The sequence below is a fragment of the Microchirus variegatus genome (assembly GCF_963457635.1).
Source record: "Microchirus variegatus genome assembly, chromosome: 8".
Lineage (NCBI taxonomy): Eukaryota > Metazoa > Chordata > Actinopteri > Pleuronectiformes > Soleidae > Microchirus > Microchirus variegatus.
In genome coordinates, this window is record NC_139809.1 from 8,658,748 (window position 1) to 8,672,994 (window position 14,247).

At 39.8% G+C, this 14,247-nt stretch overlaps 1 protein-coding gene across 3 annotated transcripts; it reads left to right on the forward strand.

The window, feature by feature from the left end:
• The first annotated feature begins 499 nt into the window (after positions 1–499).
• ireb2 (iron-responsive element binding protein 2) lies at positions 500–12,095 on the forward strand. 3 transcript variants are annotated; one of them, XM_083893135.1, is made up of 22 exons: positions 500–532; positions 2,706–2,792; positions 2,971–3,136; positions 3,254–3,415; positions 3,493–3,735; positions 4,111–4,180; positions 4,543–4,726; positions 5,199–5,338; positions 5,586–5,757; positions 5,905–6,005; positions 6,181–6,297; positions 6,403–6,562; positions 6,699–6,834; positions 7,031–7,115; positions 7,226–7,382; positions 8,383–8,507; positions 8,595–8,699; positions 8,838–8,980; positions 9,383–9,530; positions 9,716–9,838; positions 10,582–10,767; positions 11,342–12,095. In XM_083893135.1, exons 1-22 carry the CDS (start codon positions 508–510, stop codon positions 11,450–11,452), a joined length of 2,946 nt encoding a protein of 981 aa, XP_083749261.1. In that variant the 5' UTR covers positions 500–507; the 3' UTR covers positions 11,453–12,095. The 3 variants fall into 3 exon arrangements, with proteins under 3 accessions (XP_083749261.1, XP_083749262.1, XP_083749263.1); XM_083893136.1 differs by having other exon boundaries at positions 7,229–7,382; XM_083893137.1 differs by having other exon boundaries at positions 3,254–3,391.
• The last annotated feature ends 2,152 nt before the right edge of the window (positions 12,096–14,247 follow it).

Below are 14,247 nucleotides of genomic sequence, written 5' to 3' on the forward strand. Positions count from 1 at the left end.
TTTAACAATGGTCCGACATTAATGTGACGTATACTGTGTATGTAAACAAAACAAAAATGCACCATTTGGCTATTGATTTATTTCCATCTACAAAAAAAGCTGCATTAAAAACTAGAACTGTGTTTTATGGAACATGAGAGCCATTGTCATGATCTGAGGTTTTGTTGAATGTTTATATATTTTATTCACACTTTGTATGTATGTAAATACACTGTTTAAGGGTGTTGTATGATAAATTATAGTATTTCAGCCACCTGTGCGTCACTCATTTCAGTATTCTTGCACCTTTCTGTGCCATTATTTGTTATTTATACATGTTTTGGGTGTGTGTGTATAAGTACACGCTGACCAAAGTCAACATACTTTACCAACAAAGCAAAATTCTGATTTTCATTTTGATAGTAATTGGCGAGTGGGCGTGGTTTCGAGTCCCTGCAATGTGATTGGTCGGTTCGGGGTTTCACCGTGCTGTCGCGAGGACGGTTCGTGTTGATTTCAGTAGTCATCATGGCGCTCACTTCTCCAGTCGAAGGTAAAGAGTGTTCTTCTGTTAAACTCACCTGTCTAAGCTGTTCTCCCACCTGTATCGTACCACATACAGTCAGAAATCAAATGTAGGAGACGCTCGGTGTCAGGGGAGGGTTGTCGTTTGCTTTAACCTGACGTTACATTAGCTAAGCTGACATTAAACAAGCAGACATAAAAGCTAACGGTTGATAGCTTCGTTAGCGTCACTCTACAGCCAGCCAATAACTTGAATTTAGACTGCAGATACATTTACTCGAATATTTATATCATTACATTACAGCTACGCTGAAAATACGTGTTTAGTACCTCGCGTTTCTTCTTTATCTGCTCAATGCGGCCGGCTAAGAGGACGATAAGAGGCGAGAGTGTGTTCCGCGATAAGAGCAGCGTTAGCAGCATTAGCAGGCTCGGTCCTCAGTACCTTTTTAGCAGGACTCATGTATGTGGGTGTTCCTATTCTGTTATTATTGTCATCTGCAATTACATCAAGTGAGTTTAACATTACAACGTGTGTATTCATTGTTAACATTAGATCATACACGATTATGTTACTTATGTTGCTCTTTATAGCTATTGCTAGTGTGAAGATTTATCATCTTATTCCAATATTTTATTCCTCTTTGATGTCAAGCGGCCGAGTGTGTTTTTTGATTAATATCATTTACCGCTTGTCGCATTTCATATTCTACTATATGCATGTATTTATGGCAACTGTTTTACAATACCATGTCTTATACATGTATATCATACTTTTCTACATTTCATATTGTAATAGTTTATGTGCTGCTGTAACACGAGAAACATGCAGGACCACGAAATTACAGCATGGCTTTGATTCACCCTCCCCTGTCTATTTTTTTTATTTTTTTTTTTAGAAATGGAAAATTTAGAAATAATAAACCCTGCTGTTTTATCAGTGAAACGAGAGTGAAAACGAGAAACGAGACTCGCATACAATTTATCTGCACAGGATATAGAGATCCACACTGTGTTTTGGTTGCTATTCTGCCTGATTTGTATTAACCTGCTATTTTAGATATTTAAAGGACTCAAACTCCCCATCTGTTACAGGGAAATGTGATGTATGTAAACTACACCTGCAAGTTGCTTGTGAACCATCTGACAATAAAGATGCCAAATTGCACAGATAATATCAGAGCTATAATTGATGAGGACTATTGCAATACATTAGGGCTGAACAATTGTGAATAAATATCTAATTGAGATTATTCCCATTTTCATTTGAAAAACATATTTAAAATTATTTATTCAATCTGTAGAACAAGATGTGCATAGATCTCAAATTATATTATCACACACATTTTGCCTTTAAAAAATATTGCACCTCCTGTGAATTTCGATTAATTGTTCAGCTCTACATTAAATAGCCCAATCTGCCATAGGCAGCACTCATTACTACCCCATCGGTATTTGACAAAGCACCACACAGTGTTCCCATGAAGGTATTCAACAAATGCTAAAATGTTTTTTTTGTTTGTTTTTGCTCTGTACAGCATTACGTTAATTGCCTTTGTGTTCCTCAGCCTAGATAAAGAATGCTCCTGGTGCAATGACCCACCCGCAGTGACATTGTTTTAAAAAATATGTCACTTAAGGCCTAGTCCAGTGTTTTCTCTGCCTCACTTTCTATGACTTGTAATAACCACAAAAGCCAGTAACTTGAGAGCCTGAGTTGCGTCATGAGGTCCAGTTTAGAGACTAGCAAGCAAAGGAAAGATGACAGTCTCTGCATTTGTTCAGATTCGTTTTTAGATCAAGGCCTAAAGGAGAAATGCACCAACATGAAACAGCCACAACCAGAATTTATCAACATATCAACATTCAGCTTTTAATTCAAAACTTCAGTTGAGTCAGCACTGCCATGACTTACCAATCTATTGTTCTGACTATCCTCATAAATGGAGCATATGCTTTTTCATTGAGCTGAAACAATTATGTCCTCAAATCATGTAATATGCTAGTTGCATGGATGATGTGTTTGAAAGCTTTATGCTGTCCCTCAGTTTCTTCATGGGGTCTTCTGTATACTTGCCTGAGCTGCCACATGTGTCTGATGGTCCTAATCACAAACATGCTCATTTATATTAGTCTTGTTTAGATATTTTTTTTGATTTTTTGGTAAATGTTTGTCCCCCCCCCCCCCCCCCCCCCCGCAGAGCACCCATATAACCATCTAATTGACACACTGCAAGATGGCACGATCAAGTTCTTCAATCCACAAAAGTTAAATGATCCACGATATGGTGAGTTTAGACCATCTGACTTAAAGAAAGGCCACAGAGTTGTTTCTCCTTCCTAGATGGTTAATATGTTGTATTTATTGTACTTTTTGGGACACTATACAGTAGAATCATGTCTGTGTATACACAAAGGCACTTTCTTTTTAACCATCACTGCCTCTGTTTTCTTTTCTCTGAGCAGACAATCTGCCTCTGTCGATCCGTGTCTTACTTGAGGCAGCAATTCGTAACTGTGACGGCTTTTACACAAAAACAGAAGATGTGGAGAACATCTTGGACTGGCAGCAGCAACAGAATAAAGCTGAGGTGCCATTCTCTCCAGCCAGAGTCCTTCTCCAGGACTTCACGTGAGTTTAAAGAAAGGCAGAGTTACAGGATTCAGGCAGTCAGTGTGATATGTGATTTGTGTCACGAAATTACATGACTAAGATTTAATCTGTCTGCCCCTATCATTTCTTTGACAGTGGTATTCCTGCCATGGTGGATCTGGCAGCCATGAGGGATGCTGTTGCCAAACATGGCATGGACCCTAGCCTGGTCAACCCTAAGTGCCCCACAGACCTCATAGTAGATCACTCATTACAGATTGATTATAGCAAATGGTGTGTTTGCAGTTCAAGCATGAAGTGAGTTAAAGTGTTTGATCTAACTAAGAACATTCATTTGCTTGATTAATCTTTCTCTTTAATGTTTTTGTCCATAGTGCCATACAGAATGCGCCACACCCTGGTGGAGGGGACGGTCCAAACCAGAGTCATGGTCCTTCTCGTTCTACTCCTTCAAGGCTCCCGTCCAGAGGAGGCTCGCAATGTGGAGCCCAGCGGGGCACATGTAGTAAACCTGCCTGCAGCGACCTTCCATCCGCCACAGGTCGAACTCCAGCTTCCGTCCAGCAGATAGAGAACACACCACTGCTTTGCCCTTTCCACCTGAAGCCTGTGTCTGAGTAAGTTCTGGAGTATGGAGGGGCTTTGAATGTGCAGTATAAATGGTAGCTGAAAGTTAAATACATTGAAAAGTTCAAACTGTTCAATGTCTGTACAGGTGTGTAAGATGTGAGCTGTGCCATTTATTTTTCTTTTTGTTTTCTTCATTGTTTGAAAGTGTTTGTGTGATTAGGAGAAGAAACTATGCAACTTGTGTTCCCTTGTTTTGCATTCCGTGTCCCTAAAAGTTAGATTGATCACTTGATAATCAGGTTCTGGTTTAGCACATTCAGATTGAGGCATGTACTGTTTATATCACTTGACGTGGAGCCAGTGAATTACATGGTGTTTCCCATCAGTGTTTTCACTGTTGATTTGTTTTTTATTTTCTGTAGACCCGAAACTGCTCTGAAGAATCAGGAAATGGAGCTGGTCAGAAATAAAGAGAGGCTTCAGTTCTTTAAGGTAACATAAAGAGTTTTAATGAATTGTTGGTGATGTGTTCTTTTACAAAAACTGCATTTCTAGATAGATAAATACAGGCTTTTTTGTCTTCATTGGGAAATTTGTCTTGAAGCCAACAAGGCTTCTTGACCCATTAGCATACACCATCATTCATATAAGGTGCAAACGTGAAAGGAGGAAAATGGCATATTATAAAACCAGTGGAATAAAAACAATCCCATAAAAAGGAAATAAAAACATAAAGAAGAAAGGACCTGAAAGCACTTTCCATGTGATTGTCACTGCATTTCTACCTTGAATGAGGCACAAAGTTCAAAGTTCAATGTTTTTCTGTTGCATCTCCCTCTCTGTCTGCTGAACAGTGGTGCTCTAAAGCATTCAAGAATGTGAATGTGGTTCCGCCAGATGTCGGAGCAGTCCACCAGGTGAACCTGGAGTATCTGTCCAGAGTGGTTCAGCTCAGAGATGGTTTCATCTACCCTGACAGTGTGGTGGGAACTGACTCTCACACCACCATGATCAATGGCTTGGGCATCCTTGGCTGGGGTAAAACATTAATAACCATTTTTTAAATTGTTGTGTTTGTTTTGTTTATAAGTCTGATTTATGGTTATACATCAATCCTATGGCCTGCTCTTCGAGTAGGTACAGACCCTGGTTGTTGATATGCACCTCCTCAGAAATGTACAATATATGCATCACAATGATGCAGACTACCCACATTTGTGATTGGTTTCCTCATATGCACATCCAACTGCCTTTTTGTATTTGGTGCCATTTTCAAATAAAGTTCATCAAACGTGGATAAAATGCATTTCACTAATTTTAGTGAAAGTAATTCAACTCAACGCTTCAACTCCAACGCAATATCCACTCTTGTTTCTGAAGCAATTATTTTTAAGTAAACAGGATTTCTCTTCATAGAGAAATCTATGTAATACAATGATGGAAGAGCTTGCTATGTAAGCACTACTCTGTTGATTTACTCTACAGTTACATTTCTGCTTTGCTCCTTCAGGTGTTGGGGGAATTGAGTCAGAAGCTGTGATGTTGGGCCAGCCAGTGTCTCTGACTCTCCCTCAGGTGGTTGGCTGTAAACTAGTGGGCTCCATCAACCCCCTAACCACATCCATAGACATTGTACTTGGCATCACAAAGGTAACACTGTGCTGCTGCCCTGTGTGTTACAAGGAATAAACCTCTAAAACTCCCAGTATTTTTTAAATGCACAAAAGAAGCACCTTTGCTCTGAGGCAAAATACAAGGTTGCAAATTGCAAGAACTGAAAGAGAAGTGAACTTTAACAAAAATCTAAAATGTATCAGCATTATTACTGGCAAAACATGTATTCCTGCCTGTGCGAGTAGTAATTTGTACCCTGTAACACCGTGCCCTAATTTTCCAGCACTTGCGGCAAGCTGGGATCGCTGGAAAGTTTGTAGAGTTTTTTGGACCTGGGGTCTCTCAGCTTTCAGCCCCTGACCGAACCACCATCGCCAACATGTGCCCAGAGTACAACGCCACCATCAGCTTTTTTCCTGTAGACCACGTCACACTTAAGCACTTTAAAAAGACAAGTAAGATTTGTTTTTTGATAAGTTTATTCTTCACTGTAACAAAACACTGCATTCGTTTTATGAATATTAACCATGTTATGGCGATACCATCACTGTATTCTAGATTTAACCTGAAAAGTTGGTTATTATTTATTTATTTTTTTTCAGATTTTACCCAGGAAAATGTTGAATTGCTGGAGAAATACATGAAGGCTGTAAAACTTTTCAGAAGCTTTGAAGACCCCTCAGAAGACCCCCAGTATTCTGAGGTGAGTTTAACATGAGAGTTGTGATGCCTGACAATTGATGTAATAATATTTCTGATATTTATTTGCAGCTACATGTCTTAATAGGCAGGTTTTGTTAGATACATTTTCTGTTGATGACAGAAAAGACATAAAGTTTTGTGTTATAAATCAAAAATTAAAAGCATTTTCTGTACAGGTGATTGAAATCAACCTGAGTGCCATGGTGCCCAATGTGAGTGGGCCAAAAAGGCCTCAGGACAGAGTGGCAGTCAGCAGCATGAAAGAAGACTTTCAGAGTTGCCTCAATGAGAAGGTAAAAAAAAATCTTTATATAAATGTTTACTTTTTACTTTACCACACAGATTAAGGATGCGTTGTTGAGACTGGAATATATTTACTCTTTTTGGTGTCCTTGTAGGTGGGTTTTAAAGGCTTTCACATCTCTAAGGAGAAGCAGGCAGCTCGTGTGCCTTTCTTGCACTCTGGTCAGGAGTATCAGCTGGGCCATGGCTCAGTGGTCATCGCTGCTGTCATCAGCTGCACCAACAACTGCAACCCATCTGTCATGCTGACTGCAGGTGACAGGCGTTAGCTTCTCATTTACACCAAACATACTTTTATATGTTTAGATGTCAAATATCTACTTAATATTTATAATTTCTGTCTTCCACTTTCGCACATTTGTGTAACACCAGTATTTGCGATCCTCTTCAGGTCTACTGGCCAAAAAGGCAGTGGAGGCTGGGCTTGTAGTCAAACCTTACATCCGGACCAGCCTGGCTCCTGGAAGTGGCATGGTCACACACTACCTCAGTATAAGTGGAGTCCTGCCTTACTTAAGTCAGCTGGGGTAAGTGCGTGCACACAGTGACTAATCACTCAATCATAGGACTAAAATAGCTGAGCTCTGCTATTAACATGTGATCACATGCTAATTACCTTCATTTTTGTAATTATAGTTCAGTTTGTGAAAACGTTGTCACAAAAATGACGTCTAAATTACCTGATTTCTTTACACGTCATTGTGTTTTTCCTTGGCTTCACAGGTTTGAGGTCATAGGCTATGGTTGTGCCACTTGTGTAGGAAACACAGCCCCGTTACCAGATGCCGTCATGGATGCAATCAAACAGGTAAGATTTTCATAATCCTTAATTCTGCTTTCTATTCTTCTTCTTTCTACATCAAATTATTGTATTTGTTTGACAACAAATGTAATCCTGACAAACACGCTTTGTTTCAGGAGGACCTTGTGGCCTGCGGGGTGTTATCTGGCAACAGGCACTTTGAAGGTCGCCTATGTGACTGCGTGCGTGCCAACTACCTGGCCTCCCCTCCCCTGGTGGTGGCTTATGCTATTGCTGGCACCGTGGACGCTGACTTTGAGAAAGAGCCTTTAGGTAAAGAAACAGAAGATGTGTCAAGCTACTGCTCTAAAGCTGAGGTTTATTTGGGGATTTGGCTGATTACTATGAGTGTGTAATGATTTAGAGACGCGTTCAGACGTGTTGTTCAGCCATAGAAAAGGTCAACAACAAGAACCAAGAACAACTCGTTTATGGTATGAACAAATGTGTTACCCAGTTCTTCAAGTATATTACACATTCTTAAAGACTGAGTATGCAGGAATTGTGGACTGATGTTTGTAAACAGAGCAAAGGTAAAGTTGGATCTTCCTCCCCCTTCACTAATTACCACAAGCACAGTCTTCAACAATAAACACACTAATACCTGGGCCACACTGGCTGTGTGCACACTGTGAAACTATGTAAAGCCTTTTCATGGGTGGCCATGTAAACAGGTCGGTCAAGTGGTGGCTTGTATGGTTCAAACTCAGCTCCACCGACCTCTAGGGTTAGTTTGTCAAAACAGTTATTAGTAGTATCTGTTCTGGATTTAGGATTTCTCACGGTTAACTTTATATACCTATAGTATACTATTGGAATGTTACATATTTTTTTTTAGAAATGCCGAAACTGCTTTCAAGCTGCGTAGTTGTCCAGTGCATGAACACCAACTACAGGCTCTCTCTGGCTTTTAACAGCTTTTGTCTACTCAGTGTTATCCTCACTAAACTAGCTTTTCTTTGATGCTATGTCCTGTCCTTGATTTTATTGGTTTGAGGATGTGAACTACTGGCCAAACATTGCCGCCCAGAAACGTACCATCCAACAAAGAAAAACAGTAAATGGCAACAGAGGGCAGTGAATCTGCAAATGGAAAAACACCACCACACACTTCTAGTAGCTCATTAAGGATGATTTACAGGGAATATTTTTGGAATCTGTGCTTTGTTTCAGTAAAATGCAGCATATTCTTCCTTCAAAGCATCGGCATTGAAAAAAAGTTGAGTTTTGATGTTGATTTTTGCTAACATTGGACTACCTTTTGCTCATACAGGGGTAACATCAGAGGGAAAGGAGGTGTATCTTCGAGATGTTTGGCCATCCAGGGAGGAGGTCCAACAGACTGAGGAGGACATGGTCATCTCTGCCATCTTTAAGGATCTTCGAGGCAGGATGGAGGTTAGGAGTCGGTCTTAACTTTGCTTTTGGTTTGTGGTTTCATTCAGGTCAAATGTTGACTGTTGTTGTTGTTGTGCTTTCTTACAGAAAGGGAACACATTTTGGAACAACATTGATTGTCCGGAGTCTGTACTTTTCCCATGGGATCACAAATCCACGTATATCCGCTCACCGTGTTTTTTTAGCAAGTTGGTAAGTCTTTGTAGGTCACAGAGGGTGTTTGCTGGTTTCCAGTGTTGTAGTAACATTGCCTTTGTCAGCTGTGCATTAGAATAAAACCATCACTGATTTAGTCACTAACACTAACTGTCTACTTGTCTTTCATCTCAGACTAAAGAGGTTCCTCCCCCTCACTCAATAGAGGGCGCTCATGCCTTACTCTTCCTTGGGGACAAAGTGACCACAGACCACATCTCACCAGCAGGCAGCATCGCCAGGGCCAGCGCAGCTGCTAAGTACCTGCTCAGCAAACGGTCAGTTTTAGACACAGACATTTACTAACTTCATTTAACACTTCATCAAAATGTTATCAAAATCGAAATACGGCCTACTGCAATTATAAAATTGTGTGTCAGAGTTTAGATTAATTATTGTCTTGAACTGTAAACGTCTTAAGAGAGGGTCTTCAGTCTGTATCTGCACACGGTAATCATTTGAGATATGTTTTTTCAAATGAAAATGAGAATAATGATGGAAATATTGCCATTCGCAATTCCTGTCAAAATAATCGCAAATTAGATATTTATTCAAAATCTTTCAGCCCTAGTTAAATGTTCTTTATTTAACCTGTCAGTCTCACTCTCTCACTGTTGCTTTTGTTTATCAGAGGCCACATTTAAATACTTTTGTGTTTCTCTTTGAATATTTCCCCTCAGTCTGACACCACGGGAGTTTAACTCCTACGGTGCACGTAGAGGGAATGACGCAGTGATGACCAGAGGCACGTTCGCCAGCATTAAACTCCAAAATCGATTCATCGGCAAATCAGGCCCCAAGACTTTGCACATTCCTTCAAACCAGACAGTAAGTATATAAAACTAGAAGTGCATTTGTCAGAGACTCTGCTGCTGTGGTGGCTGTTGCAGCGATGGAATTTGACCTTTGAGCAGCATGTGTATCCAACACTGTTGAATGGTTTAGGACAAGTCAACGAAATGTTTACTAAGACCTGCTGCTGTTAACCCGTCACCTTCCTGTCACCTGTTCAGCTGGATGTTTTCGAGGCATCTGAACGCTATCAGAGAGACGGTATTCCCCTCATCATCCTGGCAGGCAAAGACTACGGCTCTGGAAACTCCAGGGACTGGGTCGCTAAAGGACCATACCTGCTGGTAAGCTACAATAGACACCAGACAGAAGACAGTAATAAACCATAAAAACCTGACTGAATGTAAGCCCTGAGACAATTTCTGTATTTGTATAATGTATTTTTAATATATGAAATGAATACATTTTCTTTTGAACTCACACTGGATGTGTGTGCAGTGCTCTGGTCCGCACAGCTCTGCAGTTCACACAGGAACAGCTTATTTATTTATTAGGATCCTATTAGCTCTGCCCTAAAGCACTGCTACTGTTTCTGCCGTCCACAATTCAAAACATACAAAACATATAGAACTGTGTAAGTTGCCAACTTTGGCCATGTTTGGATTAGGAATGTAAAAGAACAGGGTGCGATTACTGCACCAGTACTCCACACTAAATTCCCTTCTGTGCTTGACTAAATACCAGCACTCTTCCGTATGAAGCCATAAATCTGTTGGTCCTGCACAAATGTCAGTTGAGCTTGCATGGATTTAAGGAACTGAAATGCTAACAGAAACAGGGTGTGTTGTGTTCCTGTGTGGTGAAAGATAATTTTTACTGTCTCCGTCTGAGCTGCGTGGCTCACTTGTGTGGATGCTCTCATTGGTTAACATGCCCTAAATCAAAAGAGATGTTCTCTGATGGCCAGAGGGGGTAGACCTTTAACTTTTCCTAACTGTTTATACAATCCTGGCTGGCACATAGACATATTGTGAGCTCTCGGTTACTTCACATCCTCATTTGTGACCTGCTTCTCTGTGGACCACAGGGGGTACGTGCAGTCATCGCTGAGAGCTTTGAGAAGTTGCACAAGAACCAGCTGGTGGGAATGGGCATCATGCCACTCGAGTTCCTGCCTGGTGAGAACGCAGACTCGCTGGAGCTCAGTGGGAAGGAGAGGTTCACTATCACCCTGCCAGAGAGCCTGAGTCTGAGGCAGCAGCTCACTGTCAAGGTAAGCAACAGACGGCCAAGACACACAAAACAGCCAGAAACACTTTTTTTAATGTATATAACGTGTACCCAGGAGCTGAAATAGAATGATAGCCACAGATGTATTTTTTAAATCAACTATTTCAAAGTACTGTTCAAATTTTTATGAATATTAAGCTAAATTAAAGCTGATGTATTTGAATTGTACATACAGCAATGGCGTATTATTGACTTCACACAGATGTTGTGGCTACAATGTTGGCAATATACTTTTCATCAATATTCATATTACAATGTTTGAATATATATCAATATTATGTTGCAAAGACATAGTGCTATATTTTGATTTGCCTCGTCTGTGCTACAGATACAAGTGCTCTGTTTAAAAAAAATTTAAAACCACAATTAACTTCAACATTCACTCAAGAGAAAAACATAACCTTTAATATCAACTTATTTGAAAACTAGCAAATTAGAAAACTCCAGCTCTAGACCCAATTCTCCAGACATTCTCCAGTGTTCATGTTAGGACAGCAGCTTAATTCTGCAGGTTCTTTATGAGTTGTATCACACGCCTTGTGTCTGTTTTCCTGCAGACCAGTCAGGGGAAGTCGTTTGTGGTCACCGCACAGTTTGACACAGAGATGGATGTTATCCTTTTCCAGAACGGAGGGCTTCTCAGATATGTTGCCCGGACTTTACTCTGAAACAGCCTTGCAGCCTGGCTGTACGCCCGGTGTGCAACAGGCTCATGAACTGCATTCATGCTCTCACCAGATTGTCTTCAGCATTGATGGATGGTGTGTTTGTTTAAACTGGACATATGTCTCCAAACCCGTTGGAGCCATGAGATGACAGTTGTAGCTGCTTCTCTATCACTACACACGACTGTTTCAACTTGGAAAAAAAAAAACCTAGCCTGGTTTCTCATCACATGACCATCACAACAAAGGCGGGAAGAACTGCTGACATGCACTCAATAAAGAGATAGTACCCTAGATGACCTGTGAACTTAAGCTCTTTCTTTTGTTGCCGGAGACTAAAACCTTAAAGTATTGAAGGAGACATTTGTGTCAACATCACAGCCAAGAGGACATGAATGGTGTCCTCTTCAGATGCTGTTCATTAAAGAAACCAACCTGCTGAGAAAAAGGCTAAGATGTTTTAGAATTGATCTCACTTACTCATTTTTAAAATTGGGGGCCAAGCAATCACAATATTTTTTTTTGTTTGTTTAATCAAATGTTTGGTAAAACCAGTGCATTCAGTCAGTCCATTTGTCTCTTATCACCTAACGTTTTCTAATGTGGAAAACATATGTATATGTTATATCACCGAACTCCCTGAATCAACTAAACTGACTGCTACAATAACCGACAGCTTTCTGCATCATTAAAGGTAAACGATGAAAGCTCATCAAAGTGTAACATTTTGCTGGTGCTGATGTGAGGAGCACTGATGCATGTCAGTTTAATGTGATTTTTTTATTTAAGGTGGGATTGAAAACAGCAGATGTTGAGATCTCACAGCTTTATGGCCTTAATGGTTTTAACTTGAAGTAGCTCCACTGACGGAGATTGTTTAGCCTGAGCCCCACAACCTACAGCACTGTTCAATATCATAGATATTTATTTAAACAATGTCATACATTAAGTTTATTTACAGGTCTTGGAGAATATGTGAGAATATATAGTTTGTTACTGACAAAAGCCTTAGGTGACGTCACTTATTTATGCGTTGGTTGCCTCTGAAAACTACATGTGACATGAGATTCGTTAGCTCTGTGGGTAATATATATATGAGTACTAGGTTTTGACAAGGAAGATGAACATATGGAATACAAAAGGTAATAATTTTTTCTGCTGTTTTTGAACATTCAAACTTTTGTTAATCAGTTAAAACAATTAAATCAACAAATTTGACATGATTTACTATTTTTCAGAAGTTCAAACGGATATATTTGAATTAGGGATGGGACGATAGCACATTTTTGTGTCTGATACCGATATCGCAAACTTGACTATCTATTGAAATTACCAATATCAGTCCGTTATCGAGTGTCTCACGTTCCGCAACTCTTTTATTATACAGCAAAGATGAAACACAAGTGACTGAAATGATATTTGAGTGACTCGACACTAAAACTCTGCCTTAGGTCCAGGCCTTTATGAGTTAAAGCAACACTATGGAAGTTCAGCTGGACGTGACGCAGCTGTGGCTACAGTAAAAAGCAGATGTTTGACTGTCTCATTAACTGATCATTCTCACAGTGGCCGTTTTGCCATGTTCTAGCAGGAAAGGCTCTCTCTGTCGGGACAGTGAGCCAAGAAGAGCAAGCTAAGTGGAACTCAGCTCTCATTTATGTGATTATTTATTCTGTCTTTTTTACTGTGTCCTGTCAGTGGCACATTGACCAACATGCAGCTTGATGCGCTGACTTACTATTCACAGTGTTTTTACCCACTCACCAAACTGATGGGAATGAAAATAAGCTTAATTTACTTTATTACAAGTCAGTGACCCATCCAAATTATTATTATGATTAACCTTATTTAGGATTGAACTGCTTTGATAATCTATGGAAGACTTTTTCACATACTTTACCTTTCTATCAGTCACTTGTATGATTTAATGTGTGCATGAAACCACCTTGAATGGACTTTTATTTTGGCAGTCGTCCTTCCAGCATCTTATAGCATCTACTATGTGAAATGGATCATTAACGCAGTTATTTATGTTTTAGAAGAGCATGACAGCACGTTTTCTGTGTTTAGTGATAAAGTCTTCATTAATACACTATTTCTGTCACACGTTGAACTGTTCATTGACTGAAACTGTTGCATAACCATGTTGTTTTTTTGTCATTTAAAAGTGAACAGACTGTTAGTTGCTGTCCTGTGCTTTGCCCAGACTGCCATCAAGAGATAAAGCTCCAACTGTCACGTGTCTCTTGTCTACCACTGCTTGGTATTACAGGATGTATAGTTTTTTTTATTTATTTATATATAATGGAACAGGGTGTGCAGTGGAACAAACTGCACATCATTACAAAGGCTACTACTCTGCAGAATCAGATTCTGTTGGTGCAGAGGTTGACATCAGACCAGCGACACACTGGTGTATTTTACTGTAACATTAATGGTTTTAGAGACAAGATTTATTAAACTTTGTCACATGACAGGTTCAGCTGCTCCAGATGTTTTTTTCCTATTGCTTTAAGAGGAGAAATAGAAAAAAATTAAAGACACCGACTTCTGAATTTCTTCACGAAATCTCCAAGTGTAAATAGTGCAACTTTTATTGATTCGTTTTTTAAAAGATTTTCCTATGACAGTACACGCCGTGGACATTGCTCTGCACGTTGACAAGTGACGACATAAAGAGTAAAAAGGAACAGCCACGTGTAATTTGGCGACAGGTAAGAACAAAAATCCATTTAACAATCAATGAATAACGGGTGCAAAGAAATGTCTGCAAGTTTATTGGTGTCTTAAAACGTTGT

Excerpts from the sequence above, each read along its gene's own strand:
- ireb2 (XM_083893135.1), top strand. The coding sequence starts at position 508 with ATGGCGCTCACTTCTCCAGTCGAAG. Across the intron at positions 533-2,705 it reads GCTCACTTCTCCAGTCGAAG|AGCACCCATATAACCATCTA; the intron begins GTAAAGAGTGTT and ends CCCCCCCCGCAG. Across the intron at positions 2,793-2,970 it reads GTTAAATGATCCACGATATG|ACAATCTGCCTCTGTCGATC; the intron begins GTGAGTTTAGAC and ends TTCTCTGAGCAG.